Source organism: Zonotrichia leucophrys, chromosome 14 (genome assembly GCF_028769735.1).
Source record: "Zonotrichia leucophrys gambelii isolate GWCS_2022_RI chromosome 14, RI_Zleu_2.0, whole genome shotgun sequence".
Lineage (NCBI taxonomy): Eukaryota > Metazoa > Chordata > Aves > Passeriformes > Passerellidae > Zonotrichia > Zonotrichia leucophrys.
The window spans coordinates 11,863,137-11,882,694 of NC_088184.1; the positions used below are offsets into that span (position 1 = coordinate 11,863,137).

The 19,558-nt window shown below is 41.0% G+C and overlaps 1 protein-coding gene across 5 annotated transcripts in view; it reads right to left on the minus strand.

Annotated features, from left to right (window-relative positions):
• Positions 1-19,558, minus strand: part of MAD1L1 (mitotic arrest deficient 1 like 1) — a 346,130-nt gene that overhangs the window by 317,322 nt on the left and 9,250 nt on the right. For 3 of the 5 annotated variants that reach the window (XM_064726015.1, XM_064726016.1, XM_064726014.1), the window contains exon 9: positions 19,042-19,103. In XM_064726015.1, the coding sequence (XP_064582085.1) occupies positions 19,042-19,103 (62 nt within the window). Of the gene's footprint in view, positions 1-17,905; positions 18,057-19,041; positions 19,104-19,558 lie in introns of those variants that run through there. The other 2 variants (XM_064726018.1, XM_064726019.1) reach the window with 2 other exon arrangements.

The following is a 19,558-nucleotide window of genomic DNA, read 5'->3' on the forward strand; positions in this document are numbered from 1 at the left end:
AACAACAGCTGAAGGGAAAAATAATGCCATAAAATGAATAAAAACTCCTTTTAGGGAGTCATAAGTAGGGCTGTTTTTCCTATAGTTTCTATTTGTCACTATTGGAGTTGGAACAATCATTTTGGCAACCTGAGGCTGGGCTGACAGGACTGTGTGAACAGAGGAGCCAAGAGACTTCATGAGGAAGGTGAGGGCAAATCAAACTAATCTAAAGAACAGAATGTCAGCAGAACACCAACTATGTATTAGATTTTCAAGGCATTTGGAGAGTTGTAAAGAGCAATAAACAAAAACTTAATATCGGAAAACCAGACTAAAATACAAAGATACGTTCATTGGAAACAAACTCCAAACAGACAGATGTTGTTTCTTTCAACAGTGGGTCATTCGAAACCTTGAAAACCATTACAGGCCAATTACCAGGATTATACAAAACTGGGAAAGAACGCTGACAGCTAAAATGTCAATTTTACCAAACCTCTGCTGGTTCCATTTGCAAAGTCACTCTCAAGACATTTGAAGAGAGATTTGGACCAAGCCTAGAAAATGACATCATCAGCTTCTTCTCAAGGAAGGAGGACTGGGACACAGGGACAAGATACAAAATCTTTCAAAACCTAAAAACAAATATAATTTGCATGTATCCAACATGCCCTTCTGGCATAACTTCTACCCCATGAAATTACCAACAGAGACATCATTTTTGCAGATGGCCAGGGCTCCTGTCTGACAGGAGAGCTCCTGCTGCAGCCAAGGCTGGCTACTGACAATTTATGTACATTTGACTATTTTACAGATTGCACTGAATTGATGGTCTTGTTCTTTTGACACCTGTCTGAGATAATCCTTGCAGAATATTAATTTACCTAAGTCCTTGTATTGTTTTCAACATCTTTATTGATCCTGTTGTTTACCCAGACTCTTATCAGCTGAAAATATTAGCCAGCAGTAACACAAAGCCCCTAACCTTGAGCAAGAGGAAATAATAATAATGGCTGAAGACAGGTCCTTGGGAGAGCCTAGACCATATTTTCAACTGCTTTTATATAAAGTGATTTGACAACCCATATATTATTTACTTCTGATTACAATCACATATTTAATCTCATGCCAGGAATGGCCACTTTAAACCACAACTTTAAGCTAGAGTAAAAGTTATTTTAAATGGGATTTTTTTAAATATCAATACAATAACCAGTCACAGGTAAATTTATGGTAACAATTTTAGAAAGAATGAAAAGCATACTGCTTGTATGTTCAGCTGGAATTCTAAGTTATTCTTTCAGCTAGAAAATTGAGGTTAAGCCTGTTGCTTTGATTAATTAAAAACTACCCAAATTCAGTAAAAGATTATGTCTCACCTCTGCCAGAAGCAGAACATAAAACATCTAAGCTCCAGCAAATGTGAGAGGTTAAAAGCCTTGCTGAAGTACAGAAAACACAGCTGAAAAATGATTATATTTATCATGAAAATCAATAGCAGAACAACAAAATTAGGCAATGCCTGAGGAAAATGCTTGTGCTGTTAGCAGCCACAGGGTATTTGTATTAAGATGGAAAAAAGGCATCAGCTGCCACTGAAGCTCTGTTTGTGGTATTACATCAAGTGCACGAAACATCTGAGGTAGGACTAGATATCCCCTGAAACCTGAATTTTAGAAACTGAGGCACAAAGACTAAGCAATATCATTAGGGACACCCAAAAATCTCTAATTCAATGTAGAGAAATAAAACCTCACACTGATTTAATAGATGATTAAAGCTATCAATCATAAGCACTGTCTCCTAAATATTTTGTTTCCTAACTGGTAAAAGTCAAATATCAGTATGCAACACCATTTTTGTGAGCCCTACTAATCAGTTAATCCTAAAACACGAGTTTAAATCCCAGCTTTTTGCCTCATGTTTAGCTACCACATCTTTTCCCACCGAGTTCATTTCCCATTCAGAGCCTGTTGCTGAATTCCTGGTTTGAACAAATGCAGGAGCACGTGAGCTCAGTGTGCAGAACCCCCACCTTTGGCTCAGGCCTCCCCACTCAGGGAAGCACATTTCCCACTCAGCTGGCCACGGGCTTCATCCAGGAAAACAAATTACACACGTCCCCAGACACATGTAAATAAACCAAAGAAATTTCAGATTTACAGCTCTGTCTTCAAACCCTCTCCCCCAGCTCAGGGAGGATTAAAAAGGACTTCAAAGAAGCCTGAGTTCCAATTAAAACACTGTGACCACCCCGGGGACGCAAAAATATTCCTCTGATTAGTGAGATGCGCTCTTTGAACTGTTTGGCTAAAAAAAGCTTTCAGAACTTTAAACAAATGCAGTAATTCTCTCTCATACTTTTTTTTTTTTTTTTTGAAAGTTTCTAAAAATTTAACATTCAAAGTGAAGGACAAATAACATTTAAAATGGAAAGTTTAATGGAAGCCCATTAGCACATCAGCTCTAGGCATCACTAACATGAGGCACAGCAAGACCTGAGTGCTGCAGTCCCAGCACAAAGCAGACAACTCAAGCTGTCAGAACAGCAGAGCCCAGAGTGTCACTGTTGCTGCAGAGGTGGTGGCACCCCTGTGCTATGATATCCCAATCCCAGCAGCCCTCAGAACCACTCTCCCTGAAAGGCAGAGCACATCAATCCCACCTCGTTTTGAAATTCTGCTTTATTTCCTTAACACCCAAAGCTCCCAAGCCACACATACAGAGTGTCTCACATCCAAGTTCTTTGACACATGGTGATAATACAACAGTTACCCTCAGACTTAGCAATTAGCACAGATTTAAATAAAAAGCTCTTTCTATGCTTGCTGCAAAAAAAAAAATCAAAAGAAAGAAACGAACACTCTCCATCCCCTCAGACTCTCACTCCCAAAACCAGAGCTGAATTACATAGTCCAAAAGTTTTAACATCAAGAACAATGAATGCTAAGAACAAATGCTGGGAAAATAACTGAGGCTTGGAGCATGCCAAAGGAGTTGGAGCTAAGTGGGTATAATAAACCTGCCTGTGAAAGCCAAGCCCCAATCACCCTCATCCACAAGGAATGAATAATTCATGGCAGGAGGAGATAGAAGCAGATTTAAGACTTATTCACAGAAAGTGGAACTGCTCAAGTATAATTGCATTACAGATGTAAACAGTGGCATTTCAACAATTTCTGTTCTCCTTTTGCCAGCTTGCTCTCACAGCCCTCACTGAGCTCAGGTACCTGCATCCAGCACAGGGGTCAGGGCAGCCAAAAGCAATTGTGGCTTCCCTGTGTCTGCCAGGGCTCCTGGGACTGGCATTCAGGTGAGGACTGCACTGGTGTCCCAAGCACTGGGACATCATCTTGGCTTGCTGCTATCATCCAGCTTTGAGCACTTTCACTGCCTGAAAGTGGGGAAGCACTAAGAAGATCAGATGATAAACACTGGCAAAGTTTGAAATGGATGCACAGAAGAGAAAGCTCCTATTCTCTTTGTTAAAAGAAACAAACACCCTTTTTTCACACCACTTTCACATCCTTCCTTCCATTCACATTTACCTTGAATACCTTGATCATCATGCTGTGTGATACAGGACTACCCACAAACCAGTTACTTTTCCTTTTTCAGCAAATGGATGCTACAGAAACAACCAGGCAAGAATAAAAAAATTAAACAGCTTTCCCAAAGCCTTGAAAGTCTTCATCCACCCTCCTGGCTTCTGTGGGATCTTCAGCTTCCAGATTCTGCTCACTGCTGGTGTGACTGCAGTTTGTACAACAGCTCCACCATCAAGAAGGTGCATCATATATTCCCAGCTCCTTGGATTTCACTGGAATTTGATTGGGAAGGTACTGCAAGGGAGTCCCATTTTTACAACAAGTATTATGTACCTGAGATGCTAAACCTGTCTTTGGACAACAGTTTCAAAAAGCACAAATGAAAGCTGCAGCCATTAAACCACAAAATAATTTTAAGTTGCTGGTGCAGAGCTCCCTGAGTCAGCTGCTTTCCTCCACAGCTTGTCTGAATTCTCAGGTTTTCCTGTTACCTCACCAAGAAAATTTTTAATTTACTTCAACCATTCTGGTTTATAACCTGAGCACATTCCAGCTAAAAATATCTTCAAATCTTAGCTCAACTCTCCTTCCTTGGTTGAGCCACAGCTCCTCTCATAGAACTCCCCCCTTCAGAAGCACCCCAAAGAAATAGTGCCAAAAATCCACATTTTTTGTAGAACTTGATACCACCACTGTGTTTAGAACTAAACCTGTGCAAAGACAGGATTAAAATGAAAGCACAAAGGCATATGGAAAACAAGTCCCTCTGTACTTGAAAGCAACTTTGTAAATGCAAATGCTTACAGAACACTTGGCCACATGCTGAGCATTTACTCTTTGCAGTCACTTATCAAGACCAGGATTTCTTCTCTCTCCTTTTGCCAAAACCTTTTTTCTACCACATTTACTATATTTTTTTAACAAGAAGAAAAAAATCTGCACATAGCACATGACAGAGAGAAGACACTGTTCAAAATTTTTTAACTAATGCTTAAACAGGCAAAGAGCTTTTTGTAAGTCTGGGTAAGAGGATGACTGGCTCAAAACTAAAAAAGCCACACCTTCAAGTTGTTCTTTTCATGTAAGGAGAAGAACTCTTCAATCAATGAAAGAAACACACAAAGGTACAACAAGTAGGAGCCTCCACATGAGACCAGCTCCCTGCAGATGCATCCTGCTGCCCTCTGCACCAAGCCAGACAAACAGACCCATCCTGCACTGGCACACCTTTTCCCAGAGAGGACTGCCAAAACCCTGAAGTGATGGGCACAATTAACTGTACTGAGAGATTCAAAGATATCCTACCAAAAAATCTTTTTGTTGCAAACCCAGGGAACTACATAAACAAGCCCAATTTTCACGTGCACATTCACCAGAGTCTGACAAACTATCCATTTTTTAGCAGGTTTAAAAGAAACACTCCAACATACAGCTCCTCAGAAAGGAGAAACCAGAGCTGCCTATTGATTAGGTGTCAGGGCTACCTCGGGAAAGAGAGAAAAAACATAATAGTGGAAACAAAAGTTGCCCACTACATCCTCCCTTCAGAAAGCACAAAGGCTTTAAATACATGAAACCAACCCGACTGTGTAGTTACCCTCTGAAAGGCCGTCAATTACCTAAATTGGGCTGTGTGGCAGGGAGGAATAAAAATGAGACAGGGTCAAAACTGCTCTGGAATTAATTGGAAGGGGAGAGGGTATATTTCAAAAGAGGGGGAGTTTTCATCCTCGCCTGCCTTCCTTCTCCCTCACTCTCCAGCAATCACCATGGCCCAAAGAGACAGCAGAGGAAGATTTCATTAATAAATTTATTTCAACTTTCTTTTCAATGGTGCTAAGAATGTATGCAAATCCATTCATAATTAGGTTTAAAAATTCCATTTCATGGGATAATCAGACTTCAAAAAACTCAATTTTAGTTTTAATCAGATTTTAACAAGGATATTAAGTCCATTTCGTTCAGAAGAGGGAGAAACGGTGAATTTAACACAAAATGTATTCAAGCTTAGCCCTGGGAGATAATTAAATAAAATTAATTTGGCAAGGGTTGTCTGTAAATGGAAACGCTCCAGACAGCAGAGCAGGTTCCTGAAGGAAACAAAAGCAGTTCATTACTGTACAAACAGATACAAAGCTTATTGTTCAGACAGAAGAGAACTGCAGCTCCTCCACAACAGCAGGACAACCTGAGCCCCTGAGCTGCCTCTGACAAATGCAGCAGTGTGTGGAGGAGGAGAAGGTGGTTATTTCCTTCTTGTTTCAGCTGAGTCCCCACTCCCCTGGCACAGCAAGGAGGGAAAATGCAGGGGACAGCATATACAAACCTAACAATTCCAAATTACTAAGCACAGAAAATTATAAGAAACAACCTAGCAAGAGACAGCTCCTTTAAACTATAAAAACCCACGTAAAAACTTGAGGCTGTCAGCAAGATTCTTGCCAGATATGGTTCCATCAAATTCCATGTAATGATTTAGTCACACCATAGAACTGAATCCCAATTTAATACCAAAAGTATCCCATTCTCCCTGACAAAAAACCACAGACTGATACAGATGCTAAAATTTTGCTAACTGTCCTTCTGATACTGGAATTCTGAAGGGCCAAATATTTATTTTGTAGCACTTACAACTTTAGACATAAAAATGCAGTTCTTTCAATATTGTATATCAGATGTCTTTGACAATTATTAACATCACAGGAGTAACAGAGTATGAAAGTAATTTTTAGTAAACATTCAACTGTGCTGTAGATTCAGACATTCTGGGTTAGGTTTTCATGATGTATATTGGTTAAGGGTTTACCTAAACTTTCCTCCAACACTGGGCACTTTTAAGGTTCAGCTGGACCCGGTGCTGGGCCATCCTGTCCAGACCAGGCTTTTGTAAGGAAAGGCTGAACCTCGAGCTCCCTTCCAACCTGGTATTCTACAATTCTGAAAATCTGGTGACCTGGACACACCACCACTGAAAAGAAAAGAGTACAAAAACCAGACAGATATTTCTGGAACAGAAAAAGCTATTTTAACTATCTAACTACAGTCAAATGACATTGAGAAAGAGCATGTTTATCTTTAGCAGCTGTCACAAGCCATCCAGGCAGGAGCAAGTGCATTTCCAAGACCTATGTCTATTCAATTAGAGAAAAAAAAAAAATCAGAGCATTTTTTCACTCTTCCTCTCTACCAGACTTGCAAATATATCACTTATTACAAAGTGCCAATTGCATTTCCCCTTGCCAGGTACTTGCAGACAGGTGAGCCAAAAGGTGTTGTGTGACCTTGACAAGTGGGCCAGCTCTCCAGAAGGCAGGTGATGCCTTTGCCAAAGTCACACTGGAAACCATCAAACCTAAATGAAAGGCTTGTCACAAAATAGGCTTGATGCCATCAACCTTGGCTGCTGCATTTGCAGAAAACCACCTGAAGCCACAGAGCTTTATCTCTGGGAGTACAAAGAGCACAGAGTCAAATGTCATTTGCAAACACAGTAGCAAAATTGAGTATAAAAAACTCATAACTAGGTTAAAGCATCATCTTCTAATGGAGCCAGGAGCAGAGCTGTGAAGTATTCCCAAAAGCTGTCCCAGTTAAAGCTGAGTTCTCTAACTGAGGATGCAGATACTGAACATATTCTCAGTCAAAGCCAGACACCCCCTTTCTGCCCTCCTTAGAAAAGTTAGCAGGATTTCAAGCCATCACTGAAGAGCTTGATGTGTATCACAGCAAGAGGATGACTGTTTCATTAAAACAGAAAATAAATCAACTTGGTCAGCAGGGAATAACTCAAGTAAATCCAGAATTTCATATTTCTTCCTACCCAAAAGATTTATCTTCCCTTTTACTATACTGCTCATATCAGAGTGTCTCTGGAAGACAGTTTAAACAAGTAATAAGAATTCAAAAGCAATTACAACAAGAACAACTTGTGCCAGAAAATGGTTCTTGCAATAGCTGCCCATTACTCCCTGCAGAGACACAGAAATTGTTAACTCTGCTGACAAGGGAGTTGAGAATAATGCAGAGAAAGGGAGTGAGTAAGGATTGAGTCCAAGAGGCACTAAAAAAGCAGAGAAGAGATGCTCAAAATGTGAATCAATCCATTTCTAGAAAAGACAAAACTCTGCCTTTTGTGGGAAGTTTGGGCTCTGTGACAGATCTGTTCTGCTTACATAGCAAGAGGCAGGAGAAGCTGAGAGCAGCTTCACTGCTGCAGAGGTTTCTACCACTGTTCAAAATAGTTCATGCTCTAACAAAAACACCACTCTGCAGGACATGACTTCATTAGAAAAAAAACACTTTGCTGCAAGGTGATGACCAAAATATGTGCAGAACATCTATTTGAAAAAATAAACTTTGCCAATGCACTCCTAGAATTTTACATGAGTGGAAGGGAGGGAGAGAAGGTCCCATGCACCTCCAGCTCTTACCTGCCTTGGCTAAGTGGGAGAGCTGGCATGTTTTACTATCTCCTTTCTGCTGAGCAGGTCTGGCTCCATTTCCTACAAGCTGCTCCAACCCCACTGAGAGCTGCATTTGAAAGCAGGAGCCCTGAGCTCTTATTTCAGGTATGCAGGTCAGCACTTTGAAAACAGCCCCCAAGCACTGATTCTGCTGTTCACTAAACACAGGGACCCACTCACCCCCAACACCTCCCATCTTTGCTCCCAGAATGGGAATCTTTCCAATTATCCCAGCCCCAGTGCTCCTGCCAGCCCAATGCAGTGTTTGCTCTCATTCAGGCTGCTCACTTCAGGCTGTGGGTTTTGTAGGTTAAGACAAAAAACACTTTTCATTTTGTCTCAAACACAAAAAGGCATCATTTATAGAAACAGCAGCAATTTAGGAAGCTCACTTCTAATACCTTACAACTTTGTTGAATACTGTTTCAAATAAGAAGGATTATAGCTGAAAGCAACACATTTTTCTATTTACTCTATGCACACATAAGAGGTCCAAACTGCAACAGTCTTTACTTTTTAAAAGGGATGGAGGGCACCAACTGAAAATCTTTATGCTTATTTAGAATTCATACTGATGAGAACAAACTTTCTAAAAAAAAAATCTGCTTCAGGTCTTGCTCTGGATTTTTCTATCTAGCCCAAGATAGCACTGACACTGACCAGAAATGGATGAGTAAATAATCCAATCCACCATGCTAATTTCCATGCTATGAGTTATTTTAAAATAACAAACAACACTTACATAATCACAGCTAGTTCAAGAGAACCTTGAGGCACTTATCACATTAATCTTTTAACTCACTAACATTTCAAGTTCACTGTGCCCTTTAAGAAATGTTTGAAAATATTGTGCTGTGCTTTTGCTACTCCAAGCCACATGAATTTTTCTCTCTCCAAGCAATGCATGGACAAAGGTATATTTATAAGAATATTCCCTTTAACAGAGCAGCTTGTGAGGAAAGAGAATATAACCCAGGTAAAGATAAGCTTTCATCAAAAATATTCAGTGGGAAAGCAGTCCCAAGGGAGGACAGATTGGAGCTTCAGGACAAAGCTTACATAATATCTTCACAGAGCACATAAGCAAGCTTGTCAGAGCAGGAGCACTTTAACAATGCTAAAAAACTGAAGTACTCTAATGTTCATACATTTCCAATTTCCTCCTGCCCAAGTTGATGTTGCTATGCTGGCTGTTAGGTACAATTAAAATTGAAAATTAGACCTTTCTGGCCAATCCAGCACAGAGCTCCTCACTGCACTGATGACAAACCAAAGCCAGATGATTCAAGCAGCCCCTTCCCAGCTCCCTCAGAAGCAGGAATCCGTGCTCTAGGCACTGATGAGGTTAAGCATTAACCAGGAGTGAGTCATTCTCAAAACACCATCAAGATAACCTGCACCAAAAACACTCAGAGAAGCTTCTCCAATGATACAAATCATATTTTGGTCTTATCAGCACTGACAGATAAGCTCTTCTTAATAGTTCAGTGCATTTTCCAGCAAACTGCTTATTTCTCAACATGAACAAGGGTCAGCTGCTCTCACACTTCGTGTCCCTGTCTACAGTTTTGTTCTGCATGGGCAGAAAGATGGACATGATCTGCCTTTACTCATTAAACTCCACTCCCCCTTCCCCACCTCCAGTTTTCAGAAATGAAGCCTGCAATTCCAAACTAAAATGTACTGCCCCTCTTCCTATTCTTGAATACATCCCCTTGTTTACAGACTGGCACATACACATTCAAATCAAAGTGGGATTGAAAAAAACCTTCTAGTTTAGGCCCTGACCAATCCTTGGCTAAATCTCTTCCATAACCCTGTGGAGCAGAAATTTGGATACCTTTGACTCCACTGGAAGCTGCATTCAGAAATGTAGTCTTTCTAAAAGTTATAACACTTCCTTGTAACTGCATTCATGGCAGGGTTACAGCAATTTGATTTAAATGCCAGTGTAAGTCTTAAGGATAGCTGGTTCCTTTTCTCACCAGTATGGATCTCCCTTCCTTCTCCTGCCTTCTAGCCATGAATTTCCTGGCAGCAATTACATCTCCCACCAGACTCTGTCAGAGGCTGCTCCATTCCACACTCAGGAATGGCTCCCAGGCTCCTTCCAGCAGCCACTTTCTGCATCCCCCACCATCTTCCTCCACAACAGGTGACCAAAACTCAGAGAAGCATCTCCCAAGCCCCTTGAACACTTTCACCTCCAAGGCAATTTTTCTCCTGGTGAGAATGAACAGTGATTTTAACAAACACAGAGCCCTTCTGGTCCTTTCTACTGCATGTGCAACATTTTCCAAAAGAAGTTTGCATTCAGCTCCCAATTCCATGGAGCATTGTGCTTTGTTTCATTGAATTTTGTCCCATTTCTGCACTCTAATCCTCAGGGTCATTCAGTTCTGCAGATCCAGCTTTTGTGTATTTATGAATCCTCTGAACTTGGCATCATTAGCCAAGTTTTATCAGCACACACCAAATTTCTGCACCAAAACCATTAATAGAAATACTAAATAAAGCAGATCCTAAGGCTAATCTTTGAGGAATTCTACTTATCCTTGCATTTTCCTTTCAACAATACTGAATCTATCCCTGCTTAAACAATTCTTATACATCCTACAATTCTTCTATTAATTTCCATCTTCTCCTCCATGGTTTATACTTTCCCAAGTGGTTCCTGTTTCAGTGAAGTTCAAAGAAATAAGATTTATTGTGATTTATTTGATAATATAATCAATTCTCTAGACAAAGAAAGCTGTTACATCAGTCTGGCACAATCCATCTTGGTATTCCTTGATCCAATGAAGAAGGGAGATTCCTTGCCCTGTAGCTAAAGGCCATGCCCAGGAGTACAGGGGAGCAGCACACAAGAGTTTGATTCCTTACTGAAACATTTTGTTTTGCTTCTGTATAAAAGAAGGCCTCTGCATTTAGAGAAGAGCTTTGAAAATGACATTGCTATGCTAAAACAAAATCATCCCGAATATGCATGTATGGGATGTGCATTTTTGTTTAAAAGTTTCCCTGCAAAAGCAAAACTTTGGGGGTAAGTGAGGGATAATGCACTGCACATCTAAGGGCACATCAACAGCCCCAGCTTAAAATTTAGAGATGAAATACTAAAAGATGCTAAAATGGAAATGGAAAGGTAAAATTAAAACTGAGCTGGAGATTATAGTGGTTATTGGGTTTTTGGAAACGATCAAATGATAGGCTGAATAAAAATCAAGCACAAGCATTTGAGCTGTCTGACAGGAGCAAACCATCCCCTTGCTGATTAGTCTCTGCTATTTAAATGATAATTTCACTTTAAGGCAAACAGGGCTGCCTAATGCAATGAAAGTGGCTCTTTAGAAGGGTCTGTATTTTTGAAAGCTTCTCCTTCACAGCAGAGTGAGCAGCAAAGTTGGAGCCATTTACACATAACATGGGTCACTACATGCTGCAAGGAGCCAAAGCAACTTTCACCCAACTGTTTTCCAACAGTGTCAAACAATACTGGCAAGAAATGCAGCAGCAGCTCAAAATGGAGTGTCTGGCTGGTGAGCCCCCCATGGCAAATGAAACACCTGCTATGGAGCAGACAACACCAGCACACATTGCTAAATTACTCTCCACACAGTTCTTGGACTCAAACTACTGAAGTTCCTCAAATCACCTTTCAGCAAAGATGGACAGTGTGCTAAGCTATTGCTTAACAGCTTTTTCTGTCTCCAGAATGTCAGATCTGTGATCCTGGGAAGACAATCTCTTGAACTGCTCCCAGAGCTTTGAAATGCAAAGCAAGGACAGATATATTTTTGATCTGAGCTTGCTTACTTCTCACTCTGATTATCTGATTATACATTACAGCCTTGCTCTGCTTCAATGTCAGGTGCTCATCTGTTTTATTTTATACTCTTCCTATCTCTCCTTTAGCCTCCAGAGTTATTACTCTGATATATTCAAATGGAAATAAAAGCATTAATGGCAAAGGAGAAAGAACACTAATATTTTTGAACATCAGAGATAAGTACAGCATTCTTTGGAGAAAATTAGTATCAGATAGGAAAGTCTGGCAGGAAGTTTTGCCCAGCATTTCAGTGAAGAACTATAAAACACAGGCCTACAACACTTAAAGATATCTATGAAAAGTGGTTGCTTTATTAAAACTAAGTGGATAAACCCCAAGGGAATGGGAGAAAACTAAACTCTGTTAAAGTACAGATTTGACATCCATTTCCAAGCACCACATTGAAATGCAGTCCTCCCAACACCCAAACATGGACTGAAAGTCTACCAAAACTGCATCTGACTGCTCTGGAGCCTGGAGCTTCAAAATTGAGATGACAAAGGAGCATTTTCTCCCCATGAGGCACAATAAGAGTTCTGTCATGGAAAGCTAAAACCTAAGGCAGCATGGAAAGTGAAGAATAATGCACATTTTAAAACAAGAGAACAGAATAATGAAGAACAAAAGAGCTTAGAGCAATACTCCAGCATATGCTGCATGTCACATTCAACAGGTGACAGCTTCCTCCACGACTTCTCCGTGTAAATATCAGTGGCTTCAGCACATGCACAATATGTGTGAGAAAACCACAAGTAGTTTTCTCTTTACACTTGCACCTCACTCTAAAGCCAAAGATGCCCTTTGGAAGTGTTCAGGCACCTCCCCCTCAAGAAGCTGGTAGACACTGCTGAGGCAGTGCTTTCATCTTTCACACATGCCAAGCCCTACAAATACTGAGCACGTAGCCTTTATTTCTATATTTCTATATAAACACAATGATTACCCTCATCATCCCTTCCACATCCCCTGCCCTGCTTTGGAACAGCACAACTATTTATGCACCAACACAGGAGAGCTGATGAGGGAACAGATCAGGAATGGGATTGCTGTTTCCCATCCCAGACTGCTTTTTTGCTCTGCAAGGACATCTCTTTCAGCTGCAGACTTCACAGAACCAGAAGGTACCAGGGAGGAACAGAATATTTTAAGACAGACACTGGAGTCAGAAGCCCCAGGTGAAACAGGAATGGCAGAGCTGCTCTAAACTGGGACTAACTCATCCTGGCAGAACAATGCAAGGGAAATTCACTCAGTATTAATCCCTGTGCAGAAGCCAAGAGAAAGCCCTATTCTGAGGCATTTGGGGGAATATTAGCAACTGCATACACTGGCCCTCTTCAGAGGGTGAACTCTTTGCCATTTCCCAAATCTTCACCTTGAGTAGAAGGCAAAAAAGTAACAGTAAATTGCAGTACTGTGCCTGTACAGGACAACAGCAGATAACCCATCCATGAGGTAAGCCTAGACATCATAACTATAAAAGTTTCTCTAACAAGCACAGTGCTTTTTGGTTGTTGTTTTGGTTTTTGGTGCTTGTTTGTGGTGGTTTTTAATTACTTGTTCCCCCTACGCAGCATTTATCTCCCTACTGGGTACCCTGGGAATTCCCACTGTGAGGAGACAGTTTGTTTTACACTGGGAATCTTGTAAACAGCAGTCATGCAAATTTCAGTCTGTTCACAGATCATAAATTACAACTATTTATGAAAAACTAAGACAGAACATGAAGCTTCAGTATCCTCATACTATGCTAATCCTAATTTTCTCCTCCAACTAGGGACACAGCTCTAAAGCTGGGCGCCACCAGTGGCCAACCCAGACAAACCAAACTTCTCACCCTCCAACAGAGAAATTGGCACTGTAGTTCAGGGCAGTGGTACAGTTACAGGGGGCAGCCAGCACCAAATGCTTTCAATTAGACTGATTTCTAGCTTGGTGACAAAAGACCACAGGGCTACAATAGGCTATCCCATAAAAATATTTGCTCCACTATGGAATGATCATGCCAGAATTATGGCATTACTGGAACCAACAACAATAACCCTCAGTCTTGTCTTGATTGGCTGCAGTTAATTAAGTATCCAGAGCAACATGAGTAATTCAAATTATTTCAACATGCACTACTTTGTATATCTGTCAACAGATTTTTTTTTTAACCAGTAACTACTTACTCATAATGGACATTCAGAGAAAGACAAATTACTACCTTGTGAGAAAGGAAAAGATTATGAGCTTCATTCACCACTGCAAAGATATTCAATGCCTTGCATGGAAGAGAGTGCACAGCAGCTAAGCATAGTTAATCAAGATTCAAAAAGGAAAGTAGAGAACTCAAATATTCTCCTTTTTCTTCTATTCACTGAAAAAAAAGAGCACTAATCCACCACTAAATGCAGAATCAAGAAATCCGATTCCCTTTCCTTCTCTCCCCTCCCTTCCCCCAGCTCCCAAAGCAGAATGTGCATAGAAGGACTTCCCGTACTGAGTGTAGCACCTGGGTAATTATGAATTACAACTGTGCAAACCACTGTACTAAATAGAGATGCTTGCCACTTAATTAAACCCTTTCTTAGAGAGGAAATGCATACACATTCACACTATCTCCTCTCTTAATTGGTCTCAGACACTGCAGGAAGTTAGTCCCCAAGATTTGTCAGGCAGCCAGCTCACAGATGTTTGAGAAAGAAAACCAGGTCAGCATTCCCAGGTTCACTTCTTTGGCTCGAGGCGACAGGTCAGCAGATCAGTGTCTGCTGTCTGCAGCTGGCAGCTCCTCCAAGGGAAAATGGTTCCTCAGCACTGGCCCAAATTCCTGCCAAACTGCACTTCCCTTGGCAGGGCTGGCCTGCCCACTGAGCTCCCCAGAGAGCCCCAGCAGCTCCAGGAGATGGCACTGCTGCAGCCACCGGCCCTCACCCCGGAGGGCTCTGTGGGCACTCCCCAAACCCCACCCAGGGCACCCAAGTGTCTCTGGGGCAGCCTCACACCACCAGCACCTGCCTGACACCACAACTGCAGTGGGATGTGACTCAGAACACCAAGCCCCTGAGCAGAGTCTCTTTGCTCCACACAAAAGTCCAAGCACACTCCTCTTCTCTCTGATACATCAGCTCCACCTCTAATTTCAACACTGTATTCCATGTCCCACACTGTATTCCATGGCCCTTCAGAAAAAGACAGCTGAGATCCCCACTGTGGTGATCTTTTGTGTTTTCCTACACATGAACACCAAGCCTGAGCTGACAGTACCATTGGCAACAGAAAACAGTGCTCCAAAAAGGAAACACTGACTTAAATAGGTCATGATCAATATATTTGATCACCAATATAAAATAACTCTGCTGTGTATACAAAGATCTTTAAACCCAGCAGATGAACCTGTAAAAACTTTATATTCATTACTTCCATTAAAAAAACCACGAAGCAAAATAGCAAACAAAAACAAACCCTGTATCACACATCACTTTTTATTACCTCAAAACAGATAAAAAACTTGGACTAAAACTCCTCTGAAGCTGTTGTTTGTGGCCCACCTGGCAGCCTTCACCCACTTGTATGACTCTTCAGCCAAACTCCAAGCTTTCAAAATTTGCAATCTTCTGCCACTTATGGAATAACACAAAGACAAATTTAGCATGAAACCTTGTCAGCTGCTATCAGTGGCTATCAGTACCTTCAGTATCTGAGTTACTGCCTCAGCTTTAACAAATACCTGATGCACATCTTTTTCCATCACTCAGTACTCCAGGGTATATCTATTTATGGATAGCAAATCACTTGCTAAATTCATTAGAGGACAAAAACAATATCAACCAAACACAGACAAACAGCAGCAAAAGAGGCTTATTTAGATTAATAGCTCACAGAACAAGCACCCTCATTTTTTATTTGGGCATCCTCTCCATGCTGCAGAAGGGAAAGGCAGAACAATAACAGCACTGCTCTGAGAATGCAATTCTAAGGCTTGGGGTGGGGGAAAAAGAACCAAGCTGTGAAGAACTCCTATTAAACAACACAAAATTAGGAATATGTGGTGTAAACATGAAGTTTACAATGTCAGCTAGAGAAACAGTTTCATATTCCATTAGAGAAGACTGCACAAAGTATTTTCATACCAAGGTACAGCCCGGAGTACTGGGCAAGGAGACGGTGAGAGCATGCAGGCAGCATGAAAGAGTTTAAAAGTTGTGCCGGCAGCAATTGCGAGTTTTCCTGGGCGCAGCTGCCCCTTCCAAGGCTGATGGGTTGGATTCACAGCGGGCTGAGCCCCGGCTGCAGCGAGCCCGCGCCTTCCCCTGCAGGACAGCGGGCGCCATCGCGTGGCACTTCTGAGCTTTGTCACCCAAATAAAGCAGCAGTTTGTTGCTGCTGCCCCCCAAAACCTGCCCCAAGTATTTTTCTGTTAAAATAGATTAATTGTTAATTGGCAGTAGAGGAACTATCTATAAGCTAATAGTTCACGGCTGAAAAAACAACCAAGTGTGTCATGATTAACGTGGTTTGTCAGTGAAGATGGTCAACAACTCAATTTCTCAAGTACTGGATTTTGAAGAAATAGAAACTACATCAGCACATCCTGGAGAGACAGAGTATAAGAAGCTTGTTTTCTCAACACAACCCTTTCCTAATAACAGTCCTAAAAAACTGTGTATAAATATCCTTCTATAGGACAGTGCACTCCAAAATACATAAGACTTTCTGCTCACAGAGCAAGAATTTAACTTTTGTGGTTTTTATCCCTTTACAGCTGAAACCAATTCTACACCAGAAATATCAAGTCAGAGCACACATGACAAATGTATGAAAATCCCTGGCAGCATAACAGTAACACACAAAAAAGACCTAGATCCACAATAAAAACCAGAGCCAACTATACTGCAAGGTAGGCAGGAGGAAGCTCAAGAAATCCAAAGGACAGATAACTGAACACAAGAAAGAGGACATAGATTTACAATGTTTACACATGAACCATATACAGCACATATGATGAGTCCTATTTTATTATCTAGCTACTGTACAGCCCAGGGATATTTTGCTATAGACTACAGCTGTGTCTGTTTCCACTGTTTATGAAGAGAGAGAAAGCCCAGGAGCTTACAAGTGGAATCCAGAACAAGCAAACAGAAGATTAGCCAGAGTCAACTGTTAATGAACTTGTTTTCCCCCCACAAGGTGAAGCATTATAAACACTCTCCCATTGTCACCAAAAAGAGACCAGTACTAAAAACAGTTGGATTACCACCACACTCCTGAAAGCTGCACCTCCTTCCCAAGTATTATTACATAAAATTACACTGCAAGGGCTGATCATAAGCCAATCTGACAAAAAGCCTGCTGGGAGCAGGCAATCAGTGAACAGAAACCACTGAGAGCAGACACTGAACAAGCCCTGTGGAAGTGCTGGAGGAAATGAAAAATCATCCTCTGCTAAAACGCCACGCGCTGCATGCACTTCCCTTACATCCTCTGTACCCATGAAGAACCTGATAAGAAAAGATGAGAAATCCTAATTTATTCCCTCTTCCCTTTCTTATCTAGTTATTAGCAAACAGAACATTCCTCTGGCTCCTTGGGACAATCAGCCAACTTGTTCCTATTTCTTTTCTACTATGAGATGGGCAATTAACTCTTCTCAAACTTTCACCAACAGCATTTTCCAGGATCCAACCAGGACAATGATCTCTCACCATCTTCATCACCTTCACAAAAATTAATGTAATTCATGCTGTAAGAAGTCTGAGCAAGAAAAGAAAAAGAACAATAAGGGAGGGAGGGGGAAATCAGCCAGTCCCACTTGCTCCAATTGCATGAAAAGATGATCTTTCTCAAGAGCAATTCCCCTTTCTGTAGAAGGTGCCATTAATAGCACTAAACAATATGGCCCAATCACAAAACTAGCACTTCACAGTGAATATTCTGATTTTAAATGAAGGAGTTATTAGACTTCAACAGGCAGAATCACTTGGTTCCATTTCTCTCCCACTGTGAAATTACCTCGTTAAACCTTTAACAGCTTGAGGTAAGTAAAAAGCTTTTACTCCAAAAGGTTTTGTGAAAAGGATTCCTACAATTTCTGTCCATACCTTACCATAGGAGACTTAGCATAATTCCATCTTCATCTAAATGTATGGATCCTCAGCAGATGCAAGAGAGAACCTCAAGCTTGCTACCTACCAGCAGGCCTCAGGAAAAGGTTTGTTACCCTCATTAAACAGAAAACACTGAGGAAATTAAGGGAGCTTTCCCAAGTGGGAACACAAGTATCTTTTACACGAAGCAGAGATGTGTCCAAACCATCTGTGCATTCCCAAACAATCCCAGCAGTGTCCAGACACAGCTCTGTGGTTGGGTATTTGGAATGAATGGAATGGAGAAACAACTGGCAAGATGAGGTTCTGCTGCTCATGTTTTCAGCTTTGACCCAGTGTGGAAAGTGATCAATCCTCTTATCAATTATTTACAAAGCATCTCCTTTTCTCATGTAATAACATTGTAAATATTTAGAGAAAATAAAACAGTTATGAAATATGGCACACAAAAGACTCATATATACACAGAAAACCTTCTGCAGCAGAAGAAAATGATCAAAAATTCCCACTATTTCCCACTTCTTTTTATACCACATACACAGGGACCTTAAAAAATCTGGTTCACTGCTCCAGATGTCAGGAGGAGCTGTTGAGTACCAGCACACAGACCAGCTGGTGTTAGAAAACACAACTGGGGAGTGGCTTTGACAAAATAACTAAAATAACAACATTTCTTCAGCTGCTTTAGGGAAAGAAAGTCACAACACGATCTAGCAGCTAATTTTGATATCCAGATTTCAAGGGAAATAAGTTCACAATAGTTTGCCACAGCAAGCACACATTCTCTTCTCTGGACATCTAAAATTCTTAGAAATTCACTTGTTAAGCAAGTGGAATCTCTTAACCAAATAAAAATGCAGCTATACATAAAAAGTTTCAAGAATTCAAAATTGATCCCCAGTCTCAAAGACATTACTCAAGGTGACTTGGTGAAAAACATTTCTTAGTTCCCAAAGTTACTTGAAAAATTATGTTATTTTCTTCTCATATATAATAAAATGTACTAGAAGAGCTTCCACATGAAGAAGGGACAGAAAGAAAGCATGGCCAACACACTTAAGAGATCAGTCAGAAGATTAAGAGGAAAGGGCTTCAAAGTCTTACTCCCCTCCAGAGCTGTGAGCACATACCTGATATTTAAGCCAGTGCTCTGATCCAGTTTCTCCCAGCTTTGTAATTTTCCCAGAAGTTTCTAAAGTGAAGATTAAAAGTAGAGTTAGACACAGACACATGTTCTAACAGCTCACCAGAGCTGTAACAAATCTCAAAACCAGCGTTTTCTCATAATCCTCCATGCAAAGTCAGTGTCATTCCTTCTCCTGTGGATTTCCTGATCTTATCCAGCATTTTGGGTTTCCCATTCTGCAGCCCTGGGTACCCAGGTTCTTCACACACCTGTTTGACACCACCATGTCTGGACAGAGCTTGATGCCAGAAAAAGCCTTTCCAGCAAAAGAAAAGTAACAGAGAAACATCAAGGCTAAAATAGACACTATGATGAGATTATTCCGTACAAAAAATCTCCAGCTGAACAGTAAAAATCCCTTTTGCACATTCTTTGCCATGACTCCCCTCATGCTGACTTTCCAGTTTGGGAATGCCTGGTTTGAGTCCATTAATTAAAGGAGGTAATACAATACAGGAAGA